Source organism: Euprymna scolopes, chromosome 27 (genome assembly GCF_053919585.1).
Source record: "Euprymna scolopes isolate OS-2025 chromosome 27, ASM5391958v1, whole genome shotgun sequence".
In the NCBI taxonomy this organism is placed as follows: domain Eukaryota; kingdom Metazoa; phylum Mollusca; class Cephalopoda; order Sepiida; family Sepiolidae; genus Euprymna; species Euprymna scolopes.
Genome location: NC_136508.1, coordinates 92624428 through 92645947, shown reverse-complemented (window position 1 = coordinate 92645947; position 21520 = coordinate 92624428). Strand labels below are relative to the sequence as shown.

The window sequence follows — 21520 nt, the reverse complement described above, 5'->3', positions numbered from 1 at the left end:
AGACAGGTTTGTGACGTCTCTTCTGTGGGAAGGAGGTTGCAGAAAAGAGAAAAGTGCATCACATACTAGGTTTCAAATATGGTTTTGAACTTTATCAAGGCAGGATAGGGTGCGCCGAGCAGCTCCTGCTCAGATGTGACAACATTACTCCATTTTGATCAAAGTTCGTTTAATGTCAATCATAATATATTGTTTTTTTTTTTTTTTAATTTTCCTCTAGTGTTGGGACGATTCCTAAATTTTTTCTGATTCCAGGAAAATGTTGATTAACAATTCCGATACCGAGTATGATTCCAATTCTGATTCCCATGGGATTGTTGTTTTGAAATATACCATTATATAATTGAAAGTTTTTGTGTAGCAAAAAAAAATTGGTACAGAGAAAAAGAGGAAATACAATTAAGGGAATTTCGAAAACGATTTGATTTTTTTCATAAAATTTCTTTCATTGAAGATAAAAGTCAAAACAAATATTTTAACCATGAATTAAACATGCACCATGAAATTAATAATCAATTTCAGGAGTTATTTTATATATTAAAAAATGTGAAGAAAAAGGGCGGACATATATGAATGCTACCCCTGTAGCGAAATACGCATCAGTTCCGATATTGTACATTGTTCGACTGAGGGAGAAGTTATTATTTTTACAAGGAAAGAATTTTTGCATGTGTAACCTAGTTTTATTTGTTTTTATTTTGGCTTGAAATTTGCGCACGTTATTATGATTTTATGTTTTTTTTTTTTGTTTTGCATTGTTTTTTTGGGGGGGGAATGGATATTTTTTTTTTTTTTGCCGGAGTTTATGTAATTATTAACAGGAAAATTGGTGAAAGTCAAAATGGAATCCACGCTATTTTTAAATATTATTTTCAAGTTTAATTATGTTCTGTTAGAAATTTCAGAATGCAAGAGCGATAACTGCTAGATTGTTCAATCACGCGATTATTTTGACCAATGAAATTGCATTGTTTCAGTTGCTGCGGAGGATTCAGGAATTAGCGGGAATATTGTGTTTCTTCAAACAGATTTCCATTACGCATCGAGCAAAGCAGACGCGTGTTATCTCGCTCCGTGCCTAATGAACTAAGGCAGGGTTCTATTCTATTTGTTATCTCTGCTCACTTAAATGCGGATACAAGCCTGAGGCTAAAATGTTCTATGGACTAATTACTTCATCATCATTGCCCGCAGGAGGGCATCCTTTATTATGGAACATCGATCGCAATGTGCATTGTTCTTATTCACCAGTCTGGAAGGATTTCGAGAACCCTCAACCATTTCTACGAGCGGCCGAATTCAACCAGCATCTTTCACAAGAAGAAAACTACCTACACCTTTCGAGGCATGAATTACCCGCCATTTGGCTGAAGCTAAAGAGGGCACTCTTTTGCAATATGGACTCATTTTTACCTTTCTTGTAAATAAAATATTCTTGGAATTTAAGGTGAGCCTTGTTGCTTTTCTGTGTCTCTTTCATTCTGCCAAAGGCAAAAACGAGTAAGAGAATTTCTTACAGTTCATGAGACTATAAACCATTCACAAAATTTTGTGGATCCGCTTACTGGTATTTGCACCAATAATATTGAAGCCTATTAAAAGAGGACTGAAATTCATATCGGGATCAGTAGGAGAAATGAAATGGTCTCATGTCAATGAGGTCATGTATAGAGAGGCTTATAACATGAAAAGTGAAAAAATATTAGATAATTTTGAAACATTTTTAGAGCATGTTCATGAAAAATATGGTAATTAAAAAAATCTCAATAAGTTTTGGGAAAAAAACATGTTTTGAACAATTGAAATTTTTATTTTTTATTTTTGAATAAAAAATAATTATTAAAACAAAAACAGTCGCGTTCTCATCGAGTAGTTTTTATTTTATTCAAGAAAATAAAAGGTACTCATGCACTTATTGAGCCATGTTGAAATAATGACATTATTTAGAAAGCCATTCTTAACATGAGGACGGGAGGGTGTTGTGTACCTATTCTGTACTTTCACCTAACAATTTAATAAAAACAGGTATCGTAAAACTTTAATTAAACTTGAAAATACTATTTAAAAATAGCGTGAATCAATAAGTGCACTAGCACCAAATAACATTTCACTGTGTTTCCATCTATGACATTCCATGAGAGGTACGTACATGCTAAAGCTTTTTGTTTATTTTCGTTTATCGCCACAAGTGTTAATTTTGACTTTCACCAATTTTCCTTTAAAAAACAATTAGAAACTCTTCAAACATTGGGCGAGGTACTTAAACGATTAAAAAAAAAAAAACAAAAAAAAACGGTAACATAAGTGCATAAGCACCAAATTTTTTTTGTTTTGTTTTGCTTTGCTTTCATTTTGTTTGTTTGTTTGTTAAATTCAACAAAAAATAAATAAAAATAACAAAAGAATAGAAAAACAATAATAAGAAAATGGTATTGTAAAACTTTAATTAAACTTGAAAATAATATTTAAAAAAAGCGGATTCCATTTTGGCTTTCACAAATTTTCCTGTTAATAATTACATAAACTCTGGCAAAAAAAGAAAAAAAAACCATAAAAAAAAGAGAAACAGATCAGATAAAATCATAACAAAAATCGGTGAAGCTTAGATAAGTAGGTTCCACAGACGAGCCTCGTTCTGACATTTGGAAAATTTAGGTTAACAACCGTTGATCTACCAAAAAGTAATCCTTTTGAATGAAGATGGATATAAACAATATTTTTAAAATTTCTTAATTTTACTTAAAAACAAAATGTAAACATATATAAATAAAATATGTTAGAAAATAATTTCTTAATTTTAAATAAAAATTGATTGTAAAGAATTAAAAAAAAAAACAATTATTGAAAAATATTGCAAAATGTTTACGTAGCTGGTTCTTTTGGATAATAGAGGCGCCTGAAACCCCCCTCCCAAAACGAAAAAAGCTTTAGAGTTTTTACTATTTTAAAGCGCTTTTTTTTCTTTTTAAGTTTGAAACACAAGTATTGGTTAGTAAACTTAGACCAACAAGTGCGCATGGCGGAAATTCTTCAGGGTTTAAATGTATTGTAATGCTTTTATGGTGATTGAAAAACGTTTTTCAGCTGCCATATTACTTCCTATTTACTTGCGTCTGCTCGAGGGCAGAGTTAGACACAAGGTCGGTTTTTAATGTAGAGAAGCATTTATTACTAAAAAATGAAATGGTGAAATATAAAAACAAGTTTAGCTAAAAGTAAAAAGAATTAAAGAAAGAAAAAAATTCAAAGAAATTTCAAAATTAAGATAAATAAAGATTACCTTTAAAATAGTTAATAAAATTCTTGTACATCATATTAAATATGTTATGAAAAGTTCTATGACGTTTTTATCATAAATTTTTGAGAGCATTAATCTCACTTCAAGCAAACAGTTCAACTTAAAAATATAAGAGAATCGTAATGAAAGAAACATAGATCTAAGATATTTTTTAATGATGCAATTCTGATTCCAATTCCCCCCAAAATACACGATTCTTAAAATTAATGATTTCGATTAATCGTCCCACCACTATTTTCTTCTAATCAAAACTCTTCTCATTTTATATAAATTAAAGCACCGATTTATGAATTATTTTGTCAAAATATCAGTTTGTTTTAAGACAGGCTAATATTGTGCCACCCCTCAAAAATTAGTAAAAATAAAATTCTTTCAAGTATAAAAATGCATAATATTATATATTATAAATCTAACAGAAAAATATGAATCTTTTTCACAATAAGTTTCAAAGTCTATTTTATTTATGTTTGGATTTTTGTTTTCAGAATGTTCACGTGGTACATTTGGTATTGGATGTTCACAAACCTGTCATTGTAAATACGAAGAATATTGCAGTAAAACAGATGGAAAATGTACTTATTATGGGTGTGAAGCAGGATACAGCGGATATAACTGTCAAACTGGTAAGGAAATTTAGTAAAATATATATTTAATTAAGACCTATAAAAGTTATTGGATGTGAAATTACAGAAAGTACATCAACTGTAGATCCTGCAGGATGGAAACCATATTGCATGTCACTGACTAGGTTATTTTGGAAAAATCATTGAATATGACATTGATCTTATAGTGATTTTAGTCTCATACTTCTTATCTGGTTGGATGATTAGCCACATGACAAATAGATTGAATTTCATTTCCAAAGGTGATGTTCAATTGGCTTTTTGATTACGACTATGCGTACATAACACCTGAAGAAGTGCTTCGCTTTTGCTTATTTAATAGCTTAATTGTTGACAGAGTTTGGCTTGAGGGTCAGCTGTGACCCCATATATAAGTAAATTTGGCTTCATTTTAATACAGAAACCTTTCATGTAAAATTTGTATGAGTATAATTGCTCTAATCTTTTGTGAACGTCAAAAGAAAATTTATCTAAAGAGTGAAGCTTCATTAAATATATTTAAAGATAAAATTGGGTGTCATTCTTTTTTGTATGCATAAATACACAAAATATTTGAGAAAGGTTAGAATGAAATCAATAACTCATATTCAAATCAAGTTAGAATTATTAACTTATACAACAACATCATTAGCTATGGCTATGGCTATTCCCCCTTTCCATAAGGTGTTTGTTATTTTTTGCTGCAGCAAAGGAGAATAGTGGTCATTTTTTATCAAGTCAAAGCTGGAACAAAAGCAGTTCTATTTAATACTAAGAACCAGGTTTTTAAAGCTTTGCTCTCTTCACTTCAAAATAATTTCAACTTTCTTATCCATGAGTTTTATTGAAAATAAAAATAAAAACCTGAGTGTAAGAGGAAAGTGAGAAATAAAAGAAATGGTTATCTGTAAGATTGAGAAACTTTCCTCTCCATTCAAGATAATGGAGTAAAGAAAAATTATTTGATGAAAAAGCGATAAACAAATAGAAGCCAAAGAGGGTGGGGGAGCAGAACAATTAAGTGGTTAACTTTTTTATCATTTTATTGGTTTTGTTAGTGATTGTTTTCAGTTGTCTTTTGTCACATATTTAGCAACCTTATTCATAGTGGTAAACATGGTTGCAAAACATATTTGAGAAAGTCCTTCAAAATCAAAGCTTTGCTTGCTAAATTAAAAATAAACATTAAAGTAGCAGATGATCTCAAACAAGTGATCAAATGTTGACTTCACACTTTTGAAAAGTTGATCAGCAAATGTAGTTTTTTAATGAACAACCTTCTGTAAATGTGTATAAAAATCAGGACGATACAGAAATATAAACCTGATTTTTAGTTCAAGTGATTTTGACAATGGACAAGTTTGATCAAACTTTTATTTCAGAATTTGTTGGGTTCGAATTAGCACTGTCAGTAATTGTGCATTGATAGAACAAATGGAATTCATACATACTTTTTGTTTCAACTTCCCACAGATTTTTCCCTATAGCCAGTATGATGAATTATCAATCTGAATTACTGCGGCTTTATTAGATTTTACTTAGTATTTGTGTGTTATTGTATGTAAATATGATTTATTTTTAAGTTTTATAGACAACTCAAATTTAAACTCAGAACAGTGCAATCAAAATTAGTGATTTTTGTTTTGTTTTTTTCTTCGAAGCAGAAACTAACATCTGGATTGTTTTGTTAAGACTTTAAAACTCCCTCATAGACATTTCTCTATTAAGATTGAGTTATCTCCCTTAAATGGATTGAGAAGTTAGTATGGTGTAGTGGTTACAGGCACCTGGTTCAAGTTCTGTTGGGATGACTGTGTTTCTTTAACTTTAGCTGGCATCCTTGGAGAAGTATGACATTTCGCATCAACTGTGAAGTGAGATGTCATTATGCTAACAACAACAGTTAAAACAAATATGTGTACTCAATTTCTTTTTACAGACAAAACTGTTTTTCACGAGAATGTTCTCATATATTTTGAACTTTCATTCATTACCAACATTTAATTTTCATTGTCTGTGTTAATTCCCCTGTTAATAGAGGGCGGCAGTACTAGGGGTCTATCTTCAAAAACCATTTGCACCTAGCTTAATCTCTTCATTAGGATGATAATAGATAGAGAAAAAAAGAATTTTTGAAAAAAAGTCATTTTTGGCATGTGGGGGACATTTTTTACGATATTCCCCCCCCCCTCCGGGGGCCCAAAAATCACCATTTGCAGCAAAAAATTTACATTATGCAAAATTGCATGCACCTAAACGTCCTAAATGGATACAAATTGGTATAGATAGTTGAGACTGATGATTTCTAGCCATTTTTTGAGGCATTTTTGGGTTTATAGGATGAAAAGAAGGGCCAAAATGAACCGAAATTTGCTCAAAATTACCCGAAATCTTAAAAAATCAGCTATTTGGCTACTATGTTACTCCTAAAACATCCGAAATGACTATGAATGGACTTAGTTGGCTAAAACTTACATTACCCCATAATTTCTAGCCATTTTTGAGGCATTTTTGGGTTCCTAGGATAAAAAGAAGGGCCAAAATGAGCCGAAATTTGCCCAAAATTACCAGAAACTTAAAAAATCGGCTATTTGGCTACTATGTTACTCCTAAAACATTCCAAATGACTATGAGTGGACTTAGTTGGTTAAAACTTACATTACCCCATAATGTCTAGCCATTTTTGAGGCATTTTTGGGTTCCTAGGATAAAAAGAAGGGCCAAAATGAGCCGAAATTTGCCCAAAATTACCCGAAACTTAAAAAATCGGCTATTTGGCTACTATGTTACTCCTAAAACATTCCAAATGACTATGAGTGGACTTAGTTGGCTAGAACACACTGCAATGGCAATGGCTTCTTGATAACAACACTGCAATGGCTTCATAATAACACTGCAATAGATTCTTATTGTATTCAACAGAAATTCATTTCTGCTGGGTCCTTCATTTCTCTTAGTGTCCTCCCCCACCCCAAAACTGTGAAAGGAATTAGTTCCATTTCACATAAAAGGGAAATCCCCCAAAGAACAGTTAATAAACCATGCAATGCAATGTTCACTTAATCCCCTAAGGGAAATTCCCAGAGAGACAAATAATAATTATGCACACAAAAACATTGAGGTGAAAAATTTGTTTCGAATAAGTGGCTTATTAAAGGCAGGGGATTGTATGTTGTTATGTCACATATACCTACATTGCTTAGTCAGTTTCTGTGAATGGTTTTTAAGCCTGTTGATAGAATTTATGTCCCTGGTGGGGGGATGAAATTTTTGGAAGGTTGGGTGGGAGTCTTTTTGGGCAGGATCTGAAAAATTGGGAAAAACCTGTGGGGGACCTAACCCCCTAGGACACTGTGTTTCTACTGGGGTCTTCATTTATGCTGGGTCCTTTTTTATACTGGGTCCTTTATATCTGTCAGGTTCTTCATTTCAGTATACTGTAGTCCTTCATTTCTCTTTGGTCCTTCATTGTTGTAATGGATATTTCTACCAACTGGGTCCTTCAGATATCATGTTCGGTTTTCTTTTCTTTTACAGCTATCATCCAAAATGGTGAAGTATGCATTTGGCGCCAAACTTCCACTCGAGGTGGACGTAGTTATGATGATAACTCGTGATGCGCCAGCCAGCCACCCGGGTAGAGAAACGAAACTCCGCACAAAGGTCATTAATGATTTCTCAAGTTCCATCATCCACTTATGGAGCAAGGCGTTTGGAGCTGAGTTCGTTCAGTCTCGTAAAGTTGTACAGCAGAAGATCAGAAAGTTGTTGAACAATCACTACAACGATTACTACGTGCTGTCTACCGGAGGCAAGAAACGTAAAACCGAACTTTTGGGGAAGAGTAAGCGACAACTGTTCACAGCATGGGCTGAAAATCATATGGTTCTGTTTGACCTCCTTAAAACCAGCGTAAACCCTGAGGACTTCGATGAAGACGAGCCAATCTTCTACCAGAACCAGAAGTCAAATCGAATTGGTGTCATCTCTAATGAAATTGATGAACGGTATTACAACCCATTGCTTCGCTCTGACAACCAAGTCTATCAGGAGGAGGAGGAGGAGGAGGAAAAGGGGGAGAATGTGGGTATTGATGATGATGATATGGACGTTGATATGGACGTTGATCTCGACACCTCCGTGCCAATGAATATCAGTCTTAATAGATCTGGGTTAGTCCGTATTGTTTCAGAGGAGAAACCAGCCAGCAAACCTACTAGATTTCTTCGTACTGAGATACGACAGAAACGCGTTTTGACTGAGCGCATCAAGGTTGCTTGTGCTCGGGTTGCTGTTGGTGTACAATGCTCTGCAATGTATGCCAGAAAGGCTGTTCAAATAGTCGCGAGGGAATTGTACGGTCATGATTACTACTTGACAGCGGAGGAGCAAATGAAGAATGAACCTGAACTAGGTCAGTATGAGGATGGGATGTTGGATGGTGGCAACGACGAGGACAACGACTCCGAAAATCATGTCCCTCACAGCAGCGATGAATGGAAAAGATTCAAATTCATACTGCCAAGTGAGAAGACTATCAACTATCTATACCAATTTGTATCCATTTAGGACGTTTAGGTGCATGCAATTTTGCATAATGTAAATTTTTTGCTGCAAATGGTGATTTTGGGCCCCCGGGGGGGGGGCACTATCGTAAAAAAAGTCCCCCACATGCCAAAAATGACTTTTTTTCAAAAATTCTTTTTTTCTCTATCTATTATCATCCTAATGAAGAGATTAAGCTAGGTGCAAATGGTTTTTGAAGATAGACCCCTAGTACTGCCGCCCTCTACTGTTAATCGATTGAGTTATTTCCCTTTATATAATAAAACAACATGGAGCAGGAGATGATTGTCAAACTAGGAAGCAAATTTACTGAACTTTACGATTTCAACTTTTATGAATGTGTCCGTATAATTGATATGCAAAATCAATTGCTTTTTTGCCTTCGGTGATGATAAGTTTCTCTTTGGTGGAAGGAGGCTAATGGCTTTCCATAAATAAGCTAACACAATGCACACTTTTTATCAGGTGAGCAAACAACAGCTGAAAGATGCTGCTAGCAAATTTATTCTTGATAACTGAAGTCATTGGTTTGTTTTCTTTTCAATCTTTTCAGAATGTTCATATGGTAAATTTGGCAGTGGATGTAATTACGACTGTCATTGTGAAGACAACACAAAATGTAATAAAATAGATGGGAAATGCAGTGATGGGAAATGTGCAGCAGGATACAAGGGAGATAACTGCCAACAAGGTAAGAAAATTTATTGAATAAAGAATTGAAATGTGTAACAAAATATTGTGAAGTAAAAATAATTCAAAAGTAAATTTCATTCAAATTTTGGTTATAGTCAGCTAATGTACTTCCTAACTTCTGGCATAGCTGCTACCGGAAGTGGTGACAAATCATTTCCTTTACTTTTATTGTTCTTCAGTATTTCTAGTGTAGAGCAATTTATTGAAATGAAATATAAATAAGATATTATTGAAAAATATGCAATAAAAATTGACAAAATTATAAAAAGATAAACATAACACAGTCTTTATTTGCACTTTTAATAACAGAATTAAAAAAATGGAAGTTTTTATCTTATTAGAAATTTTAAATAAATATGTTTATGAACTTATAAAAATGTTTCTTTTTTTAATTTAAAAAATAAAAGTTGTTCATTTGAATTTATTCATTAAATATATGTTTATATATATATATATATATATATATATATATATATATATAAATTCGTATTCCTGTCTGTGTCTGTTTGATTACAAAAGGTCCATTACTTTACTATTTCATTCATTTCTATATATATAGTATGATTCTTGCAAAATATATGATTAAGAGGTAACCTCATTTGCATATTACATTAAGGAAAATCGATTTTACTAAATAGCGGTATGTTAGTTACTGTTTCTAGCAAGAGAATGTTATAAGTGTTCTATTTAAGATTGCTATTTAAAGTTGATTTATATTTCCCGATGATTGTACAACAAATGCCAACAGCCTACTCAGGAATGCTGATCATGCTGTGATAATGGTAGAAATCACTCTAAATTCTCGCCCTAAAACTGAAGGCCCACTGCTCTAAACAACGAGGTATTACAAAAAGGCTGACTGCGAAGCCATCAGGGAACTCATCAGAGATGCCCCATGGTAAAATATCTTTTCTCTTCCAGTGGAACAGTGTGCAAATGAGACCACTGAATGGTTCAAAACTGCAATTCAAGCACATGTTCCCATACGGAAATTCTATAGCAAGCCCCACTCTTCCCAATAGTTTACTTCTACTTGTGCAACTGCCATTGCTCAAAGGCAGCATGCATTCAGCAGATTCAATCGGCAAAAGTCCAGTTCCAACAGAAGTATATAGAAGCTAGAAGTAATTGTAAGAGAGTAATAATGACAACTAAGACAGATTACACTGAAACCACCAGAAAATGCATTGAAGCACAGAAATTAGGAACCCGTGATTTTTGGAAAATCTACAACGATGTAGTAAATAATGGGCAATCAAGGATTCCCCCACTATCAAACAAGCATGAGGTTGCTTGCACGGCAATCGACAAGGCCAATCTGCTTGCCAGTCGGTTTGCCTCCAACTCCACACTCGACCTAGCACACCACTCCCTCCCCGACTTTCCTTTGCGGACAGACGCCACACTAGATGATTTGAAAATCACCCCTTTTCAGGTACATGGTATCATAGAAAACCTAGACACTTCAAAAGCATGTGGACCTGATCTCATCCTGGCTGTGCTATTAAAAAAATACTCCACTGAGGTTGCTCCAGTTCTTTCCAAACTTTACAATAAATGCCTTAATGAAACTTGCTTTCCCAACTGCTGGAAAACGCTTCTGTGGTACCAGTCTTTAAAAATTCTGGTGAAAGAACTGACCCATTAAATTATTGCCCCATTAGCCTCCTCCCACTTTTCACCAAAATATTTGAGTCTCTTATTAATCAAGCCCTAGTCCAACACCTAACAGCTGCTAAACTCCTGACTGACAAACAATATGGATTTAGGCAAGCCCGTTCCACAGCAGATATCTTAACTGTAATCTCTGAATGTATATACCATTCACTGGACAAAACAGGGGAGGGTAGAGCAGTAGTCCTCGATATATCTAAGGCTTTTGACAGGGTATGGCATGATGGTCTTCTAAGGAAAATTAGATCATATGGTATCACTGGGAGAATACATAATGTAATTATATAGATAAACTATAGATAACAACAAACTTCCACCCATTAATATGGGAGGGGAGATTATCATCAAAAGTGTCCTGAATTGATAACTTAGCACTGGACTTACTACTTAGATATAAATAACATATTATTTCTAAGTGAAACTGGAATAGGGCCGACCACTTCCCTAGATGAGTTCATAATTAACGGATACTCTAATTTAACAGCTAAATCTGACCCCCAAGATCGCCATGGGCATGGAATATGTGCCTACATTAAGGATGGCTTCCCGTGTGGCAGGGATATCTCTAGAGAAGATTCTAATTTACCCTATATGTGCTTCAGGGTTGCACTTGCTAACACCACTGCATTTATATTTGCCCTCTATCGGCCCCACAACAGCGGAGTTACTATCTTTAAGAGCATATCTGAGAAAATAGACCACATCCTGTCTGCACATCCCTCGGCTAACATCCACATCTGTGGTGACTTCAACGTCCATAACGTGGAATGGCTGACCCATTCAAATAATACAGACGATGAGGGGAGGTTTTGTCATGATTTTGCCATTGCTTATGACCTCACTCAGATTGTTCGCAAACCCACCTGTATGCCTGATACACCCGGTCAATATGCAAGCCTCCTAGACCTTTTTCTTTCAACTTCCCCTGAGCTATATTCATGTTCTGTTCATTCTCCTCTAGGATCCTCTGACCACTCCATTGTATCAGTTAAGATAAAAGCAAAATGTAATAAGTCCCCAGACGTACCCCTCCACCCTACTGTATATCGATACTCTAAGGCTGACTGGGATAGCTTCCGTACATTCATATCTGATTTACCTCTGCACTCCATGTTTAAAAAGGAAGTGTCCTCTATAGTATCAGATCTGACCGAATGGTTAATTGTAGGCATAGGCATTGTAGGCATTCATACCATCTAAAAAATTCCAACAAAAACCTAACAGCCAGCCATGCTTCTCCCCAGAATGTGCTGCTGTTATCGCACACAGAAATCACTTTTTCCATAGCTACCAACGTAATAGATGCACTGAGACTAAAGCTGCTTTCAGGACTGCCAGCAACCACTGTAAAAGAGTAATAAAAAAATGCAAGAGAGCTATATGCCCAGTCTGTTAAATCCAAGGTAGCTTATCAGCGGCGTGGTTCCCACCAGTTTTGGCAAATAACAAATAGGATCTTGAACAGAAGTGTGCGTTCTATCCCAACCATTATTAATGGATCAGAGGTCATCTCGTCAGCGTCAGACAAGGCCAAACTATTTGCAAAGAACTTTGCAGCTAATTCTACCCTATGCGACGAAGGCCATCAACTCCCCATATTTCCTCCTATAACACAGAACATGCTAGGTAACATACAAATATCCGTGCATGAGGTCGCCAAGCTAATCAAGAACCTTGATTCCAGTAAAGCAACTTGCCCTGACGGCATCCCAATTATAGTGTTAAAAAAGCTTCAACCAGAACTTGCTCCCATACTTACGAAACTATTTAAGCGCTGCCTTAAGGAGAAGTGCTTTCCGACTCCCTGGAAGACCTCATCAGTTTGCCCTGTATTTAAGAATTCAGGTGATAAGTCATCTCCCTCTCAGTACAGACCAATAAGTCTCCTGTGTGTCATGAGTAAGTTGCTAGAATCCATATTAAATAGAGAAATAGTCAACCACCTCAGCAGAAACAACCTTCTTAGTGACACACAATATGGTTTCCGCTCTGCAAGATCTACCGCAGATGTGCTGACGGTTATATCTCACAGGATTAGTGAATCTCTTGACAAAGGCTTCCTTTCTAGGGCAATTGCTCTTGGCATATCAAAAGCCTTTGACAAGGTATGGCATAAGGGTCTACTTCACAAGATTTCCAGCTACGGTATAACTGGAAATGTTTTCTCAATCATTAAATCATTTCTCTCCGATAGGCTCATAAGAGTAGTGGTCGATGGACGAATGCTGGATTCCCTCAGGGGTCAATCCTGGGCCCAACTCTTCCTGATCTATATCAATGACCTCCCTAAACACATACTTAAATCATTCGTTGACATCTATGCTGATGACATGACCATCTACGGCAACACATCAAAGGCTGTAAGTGACAAAGTTCTCTCTGATTCTCTCTCCTCTGATCTCGAGCGCGTGGTTCAGTGGGGGAAGACGTGGCTGGTTACCTTTAATGCATCCAAAACCAAACTCCTATCCTTACATCATCAACGCTCTGATCCCCATCTGGCATCAATTGGGATGGATGGCTCTCGTCTGGGTGAGGCCCCGTGTTTTGACAAGCTTCTGGGTTTGACCTTTACTCCTGATCTGAAATGGAACACGTACATCAAGTCTGTTGCCAAGGTCGCTGGAAAGATGGTGGGATCCTTCTACCGCTCCAGAAGATATCTCACTACTGATGCAATTCTCTATCTATATAAAAGCCAAGTACATCCAAGGATGGAATACTGCTGCCATATTTGGGCAGGAGCTACTAAAAACAGCCTATCCTGCCTTGACAGAGTACAAAATAGACTTCGTGGCTTAGTGGGGGATGCCCTTTTCTCTTCCCTGCAACCTCTCTCCCACAGAAGAGGCGTTGCGAGCCTATCCTTGTTTTATCGTTATTTCCATGGCAGGTGCTCATCTGAACTCCAATCTCTGGTCCCCCCTCGCCAATCTTTCATGAAAAACACCCGTCTAGCTGAATCCACTGTGAAAAATTTCCCCCACTCTTTATCTGTGCCTAAATCAAAACGCGGATTTCATGAACAAAGCTTCTTTCTTAGAACTGCACGCCTGTGGAACTCTGTTCCGTCTGCCTGCTTTCCACCTGACTACAACTTGGATGTCTTCAAGTCCAACGTTAACAAATTCCTAATGAACTGCCCCTCTTAAGTAAACACTTCATCAAATCTCCACACTAACATAATGTACGTACTTGCAATAACCCTTATCCCTGAGTGGCTTCCGGGCCTTGATAAGTGGTGACCACTGTAAAACAAAAAAAAAAAAAGATGTAATTAAATCCTTCTTAAATAAGAGAAAAATCCAAGTTGTCCTCGGCAGTCGTACATCTAAACAATATGATATAAATACAGGAGTACCTCAGGGGTCTATCCTTGGACCTTTATTATTTCTGATATTCATAAATGATCTCCCTGATAAAATTGTTTCAGAGATGGGTATATTTGCTGATGACACCACTCTCTATAACAGGCACAAGAGGAAAACATATGAACACATATCTAAGGAAATGGCAGAAACACAAGAGGATGACCTCCAATCTGTAGTGGAATGGGGATAAAAATGGATGATCACATTCAATGCTGCCAAGACTAAGCTTGTTTCCTTCAATAACTACAAGAAACCTTCTCTATCACCAAAAGCAATGGCTAAGAACACATTACCTGAAAGTACACCCTTCAAACTCCTTGGCCTAATGTTTACAGGGAACATGAAGAGATACACTGAGAACATTGCCAAGGCTGCTGCAAAGAAGGTGGGCGTTCTGTACCATGCTAGAAAACTACTTATGTCTGAAAGTATCCCGTACCTCTATAAGGCTACCACTTGCCCATGTATGGAGTACTGTTGTCACATTTGGGCTGGTGGATCTGCTGCTTGTCTCTCACTCCTGGACAGGGTTCAAAAGAGAGTCGCCAACCTGATAGGTCCTTAACTGTCATCTAGGCTTCAGCCTCTGTCCCATCGACAAAATGTTGCATCCCTCTGCCTGTTCTACAAATACTTTAATGGTGAATGCTCTGACGAACTACAAGCACTTGTACCTCCTTGATGTGAATACCCCCGAGAAACCCAACAAGCAGCTAAATCCCACTCCTTCACAGTAGAGATCCCTAGGTGTAAGAAAGCCTTTTACTCCAATAGTTTCTTCCCCAGAACTGCAAGACTTTGGAACTCTCTTCCGGGATTCTGCTTTCCCAACTGTACTGACATGCAGAAGTTCAAGTGTAATGTGACTAAACATCTTGCTTCGCATCTCCCTTCATAATGCCCTTGCAACTTATATCTCCGATACTTCAAAGTGGCATTGGGCCTTGTTTTGGGTGAAAATTGACTAAAAAAAAAAATTTCATAATATATTTAATTAAATTTATTTTGAAATATTATTACCAACATCAATTTTTTTAGAAAATGGTTTTAAATTATTTCCCCTGTTGTCTTATCTTTTATTATATGTTTCAAACGTCGGATTGTGTGTTTGTGTGTGTGTTCATATATCCACTAAAACTTTCCTTGGTTGCATTGGATCAGGTCGAAACTGATACCATCTGAAAGAGCAAGCCCTCCCGTGCATTATATCTGAGAATTAGAAAAACAGATTGTCTGTGGTGCGGCTGATGGACCATTTCTTTCAAGGGGGTGGGGGGTGGGTCACTTTTCTCGATATCATTTTTTGCAAGTTATGTAAGCATTTATGTTTATAAACGTATTTCAGGATCATAACGTCATAAGTCGTCATAGTACGGTTGGCAAAAGCATTTGCCACTTACCCTTTTTTTCTTCTTTCACTCTTTCACGTTTCAGGTTTCAGCTTGCCTACACGGATAATTTATTTATTTTTACGGTCGCATGAGCACTCAATGTTATTTTTATTGAAACAAAAATTGTTTTGATTCATTTTTTTGGTTGGAGATCAAGGTACACTTACTTCCTCCATTCTTTTCTGAGAGGGTTGCTCAATATTCCTTTGTATAGCAGCTCTGTCCAAACCGAATTTCATGTCCACCGAGTAACACAGGGTATCCATGTTAGTGAAAGTATAAAAATAAAATTATCGAAATCAAAATAAAAAAAATTCAAACATAAAAAAAACGTATCCAATACATAATATCCCACAAGTAGTTTAAAAAGATTTTAAATGTATTATCAATAAAAAAATTAAAATGAGCACAAAAAATTGTTTTCAATAATTTAAAAAAAAAATAGAACTAATTTCAATAATTCTTAATTAAAATAAAATGGAAAAAACTTTTCAATGATCATGAAATTAAAAAAAAACAATAAAAAAACATAATAATAAGAGTATATGCCCAGGAGAGATATAGGCATGAGAGAAAAAAGCAAAAGAACTTCTAGTAGCAGTCACGCTGGAAGTTAGGAAGTATGTTAACTGACTATAACCCAAATTTTCAAATAATTTGAATGAAGAAAATATTTTAAAAATTTAGTGAAAGATTATGTTAATGGTTAATAATCAAATATTGAAATCAAACTTTTAAAAAATAAATACTTATATTCAACTATGAATTGTTTTAATGGATAGATGAGCACTGGTTTTAGAAAAGCTAATTAATTAAAATATCGATTTAAATTAATTACTTAGAAATATCCAGGTTAAAAACTTTAAGGTAGAAGAATTTTGCTTGATTATTTAAACATTTTGGTAAATTACCTGATATCTCCAGATTATTTTACTCTTGGATTCAAGTTTGTCAAAATCAAATAAATTTTTATGATATTCACTGCGTTTTCCTTCGTATAATTTATGACACATTTCTTGTCATGTCTCTTGAAATAATTACTTATTTACTTATTGTAGCCATTTGTTAATCTTTATTTTTTATTAAATTTTAATTGAAGAAATAGTATTTTTCTCTTCTTGCAATTCACCAATTAAATATATGTAAAAATTAATACATTTGTTGTGATGTACAGAGAAGCAGATGTTCATCCTGTGATGTTCAAATCGAAAGTGATTCAAATGGTTCGTACACATGTGGATGGATGCAGAATTTCTGGTAAAAGCAATAAGTATAAAAACGTTTATAATTTAAGTCAATCAAAAGTGGCTCTTCTTATATATAAAAAAATTTGTGTGTGAATTTGTTATGAATATAAAAAGGTGACAAAATGTAGAAATTAGGCAGTAGGATATAAAAAATTAAATTAATATTAAAACCTAATGTTAATCTTTTTTCTTCACACTTGTGATATACATCAATGCAACATATAAAACATTGCTATATTCAATATGCTGTATTCATTTATGTGAAAAAGTAACTTGTAGAAGAGAAAGTCGCCAACAAGGTTCTTTTGAGTTTGGTATATATTTTTGTTGAATACTTTGCTCATTAATTGATAAATATTGAGGGGATCTAAAAACAAGTAATCTTGAACTTAAATTATAAATCTTAATACAAGGGAAACCACTCTTAACTGAGTTATTTCCCTTGGATAGGAAGATTTTTAAATTAATTAAAATGAAACAGGCAAATGAATTTAAAATTTTTAATATACATTATATATATATATATATATATATATATATATATATATATATATACATGTATATTAATTAATTTGTTATAGATGGGTCGTGGAATTGCATTCATCCACAAAAGATCAAGCTAATTTGCATATTCTTTTAAACATTCAGTTTAATTCCCTATCAGTTTTTTGATTTTCTCATGTGGTAATCATCTTTAGTTAACTATTACGTGTAATTATATTCATGCAGATATTCTACATGATTTATACTTGTGTAATATTTGCATAGAAAGGTTTTAGTAAACACAAACCTCTTTCTATATATATTTATGTATGAGTATATATTTTTGCTTAAGTTTTGCCTCCTACCAAACTCGTCCGTTAGTTTTTGGTCTACAGACATGAAACTTCATAGACAGGGTATTCAGATCCATACGAAACTTTATATTTGGGTTTTAGCCGGGCAAAATCGGTGCAAAAGTTTGACAATTAAACATATGAAATTTACCAGGTGAAAGTGGCATTAAGAATATGCATGTCTAATGTAATAGCCATTGTGCATCTGGATTGTATTAAAAAAAAAAAAAAAAAGCTGCGTGTTTTGGAGTTCAGATAATATGCAAATATAATTTGGGAAATGTTCAATTTCATGGGAGATTTTTTCTTTTTTTCACTCGTTTTAAATATAAGAAAAAAGTTAAATTAAATCCTTCTTAGATAAGAGAAAAATCCAGGTTGTCCTCCATGGTCGTACATCCAAACAATATGATATAAATGCGGGAGTGCCCCAAGGGTCTATCCTTGGACCTCTACTGTTCCTGATATTCATAAATGACCTCCCCGACAAAATTGCCTCTGAGATGGGTATATATGCTGATGACCCAACACTCTATAACAGGCACGACAGGAAAACAAATGAACACATATCTAAAGAAATGGCAGAAACACTAGAGGATAACCTCCAATCTGTAGTGGAATGGGGACAAAAATGGATGGTCACATTCAATGCCGCCAAGACTAAACTAGTTCCATTCAATAATTACAAGAAACCTTCTCTATCACCTATAGCAATGGCCAACGACTCTTTATCTGAGAGTACATCTTTCAAACTCCTTGGCCTGACATTCACAGGAAATATGAGTTGGAACAATTACATTGAAAGCATTGCCAGGGCTGCTGCAAAGAAGGTGGACTCTCTCTACCATGCTAGAAAACTACTAACATCCGAAAGTATCCTGTACCTCTATAAGGCCACTATACGCCTATGTATGGAGTATTGCTGTCATATTTGGGCTGGTGCATCTGCTACTAGTCTCTCGCTCCTTGACAAGGTTCAAAAGAGAGTCGCAAATCTGATAGGCTCTGAACTGGCATCTAAGCTTCAGCCTCTGTCCCATCGACAAACTGTTGCATCCCTCTGCCTGTTCTACAAGCATTTTAATGGTGAATGCTCTGAAGAACTGCAAGCACTTGTGCCCCCACGACGTGAACACTAGGTGTATCAGAATTTTTGTAGGAATTTTTGACACCCCTAACACGAAACTGCGAATAAAATATAAAAATCACGTAATTTCTCTGTTTAAAAGTGGGTCATTTATTTTCTTTATGGATTATACTTCCAAAATAAACTATTAAAGTTTTTTAAAAGTAATAGATATATTTTTTTTTTAAACGGTAATGAATTTTCTGAACTCAATATTTTTCAATTTTTAAACTTTAAAAATCTATCAAAATTTCTCTATTGATTCTTTTTTTCACAATATTTTCAGGGTCAATGTGAAATTTTATGTTCTTTCCAATAAACTGAATATAATATTTTAGACAAACGTTGTTTTTTAATTCACGCCCCCCCCCATTTTCAAGTTTCTATTAAAAAGTAAATAATTAACTTACTCACCGAAAAGTAAATAATTAATTTACTCACAAATTGAAGAGAAAAGGTCAATAAATAATATATTCAAATTTAAAACAAAAAAACAAGTAGTGTTTTTTAGAATTTTACCTGTAAAGTCTTAAGTTTAAAACCTTTTTTTTTTAACCACCTTATTTGTTTTTTCTTTTTTTTTTTTAACAGAACCTTGATCCTTGCTCCTTTAATTGAAAAAAAAAATTAGGGCTTGAATTCCATTTTTCGAGGAGTTAGAAGCTTGGAAAGACAGGGAGTCGAATAATTCACGCCTCCCATTTTGAAATGTCTATTAAAAAGTAAATAATTAATTTATGTACCAAAGTCTTATATATCACAAATTGAAGAGAAAAGGTCAATAAATAATATATTCAAATTTAAAACAAAAAAAAAAAAAGAACTGTTTTTTAGAAATTTACCTGTAAAGTCCGAAGTTTAAATCCTTTTTAAAAAAAAAACCCACATTGTTTTTTTTGTTGTTTTTTTTTTAATGAAACCTTGGTTCTTGCTCCTTTAATTGAAAAAAAAAAATTAGGGCTTGAATTACATTTTTCGAGGAGTTATAAGCTTGGAAAGATGGGGTGGAATTATTCACTATTTTCACGAAATTTCTGACACACCTACGTGAACACCCTCGGCAAACCCGACAGGCTGCTAAATCCCACCCCCACACTGTAGAGATCCCTAGATGTAAAAGATCTTTCTACTCCAGTAGTTTCTTCCCCAGAACCGCTAGACTTTGGGATTCCATTCCAGGTCTCTGCTTCCCCAACTGTACTGACGTGCAGAAGTTCAAGTTTAATGTGAACTGACATCTTGTTGCCCAAATCCCTACATAGTACCTCAGTAGTTGTTGCCCCTGATAGTAGCCCCCTACACCAAAGTGGCAATGTGCCTTGTTTGGGGTGAAAATGTAATAAAAAAAAAGAAAAATTTTGTCAGTAGTTGTGCATAGAAAAAGTGTAACTTATGTGTAACCTTTATAGGATGAAACTTTAAAACTCATTCCACTGTTATGTCTTAATTTGTCAGTTTGTGTTTATCCATTGCGCACCTGGATTGTATTACCTTTTGTCAGTAGTTGTGCATAGAAAAAGTGTAACTTATGTGTAACCTTTATAGGATGAGGAAAATTGGAAGCTATTTCCACCCAGACTGACTGAGAAAGTGAATTTTTTTGCAGAATATTATGTTATACGGAATCTCCACCAAACTCAGGAAGATCATATGGTATCACTGGACGAACACTTAACATAAGTAAATCTTAAGTAAGAGAAGAATCCAAGTTGTCCTCAACAGTTGCTCATCTGTATACATTCTCTTATATACTTTTTACACACAAACTGGTTATCATTTCACAACGGATTAGTAATTCCACTGCACTTCTTGTGTCCCTAATGCTTACCAGTACCACAAAAAAAAAAATTGAATTGCACCCCTTTTCTACAACTGGTGTTACCAGATCAGGCTGTCTGAAGATATTGGCTTCCTGACTTAATAAGCAGTGGCTGAATGATCAATCCAGCTGGGACAAAGGTAAATGACAGGAATAATAAAAATATACAGAAAACCTATACTTGGGTGGGTAAAACCACATATTATGAATCCTGCCCATGTTTGAGTATACCAGCCACGTAGACCTGTAGGACCAAAGCAAATGGGATTTTTCTCCTTCCATAAAGGGCTCCGAGATGGATGAGAAGCATGACTGATAAACCTTCTAACCTTATTATGAATAAAAAAAAACTAATAGACCACATGTAGAGTCTGAGATGGACTTGGACAATGACAATGCAAATAAAGCCTTTCCACACTTCATAGTGCAAGAAGTTACTTCTGATGAACCACTATCACCCTTCCTTATCCAAAAATCCATATCAAGTAAAATAATCCCTCAAAATATTAAAAAGTTAAGAAATGTCACAATATTAGTAGAAGTATTGACAAGTTGTCTTCTTTCTCTGAAATCAATAACGCATCACTTCAACACCTTCAATGAAATATGGTTCAAGGAAAAACTACCTATTAAGAAGTTATCAGGATCCCCATCCCCATTCCTAAGTCAAAAAGAGAGAGTACAACTCCACAAAATTTTAAATGTATAGCATTGACAAGTTATCTTTGCAAAACTTTTGAAAGAATGTTAAATAGAAGACTAAACTGGTACTTGGAAACCAACGGCTTAATTACCAACATGCAAAGTGGTTTTAGAAACAAACGAGGAACACAAGGAGTTCCACGAGTTTATATTTTGTCAGTCATTCCATTCAATATAAAATCTTTAATATTGCAA

General features: G+C 34.8%; 1 protein-coding gene across 4 annotated transcripts in view; it reads left to right on the top strand.

Moving 5' to 3' along the window:
• LOC145248990 (uncharacterized) overlaps positions 1 to 21520 on the top strand; it is a 351345-nt gene that overhangs the window by 174257 nt on the left and 155568 nt on the right. For 3 of the 4 annotated variants that reach the window (XM_080110828.1, XM_080110829.1, XM_080110831.1), the window contains 2 exons: positions 3784 to 3921; positions 9020 to 9157. In XM_080110828.1, the coding sequence (XP_079966954.1) occupies positions 3784 to 3921; positions 9020 to 9157 (276 nt within the window). The remainder of the gene's footprint in view (positions 1 to 3783; positions 3922 to 9019; positions 9158 to 21520) is intronic. The other variant, XM_080110830.1, reaches the window with a different exon arrangement.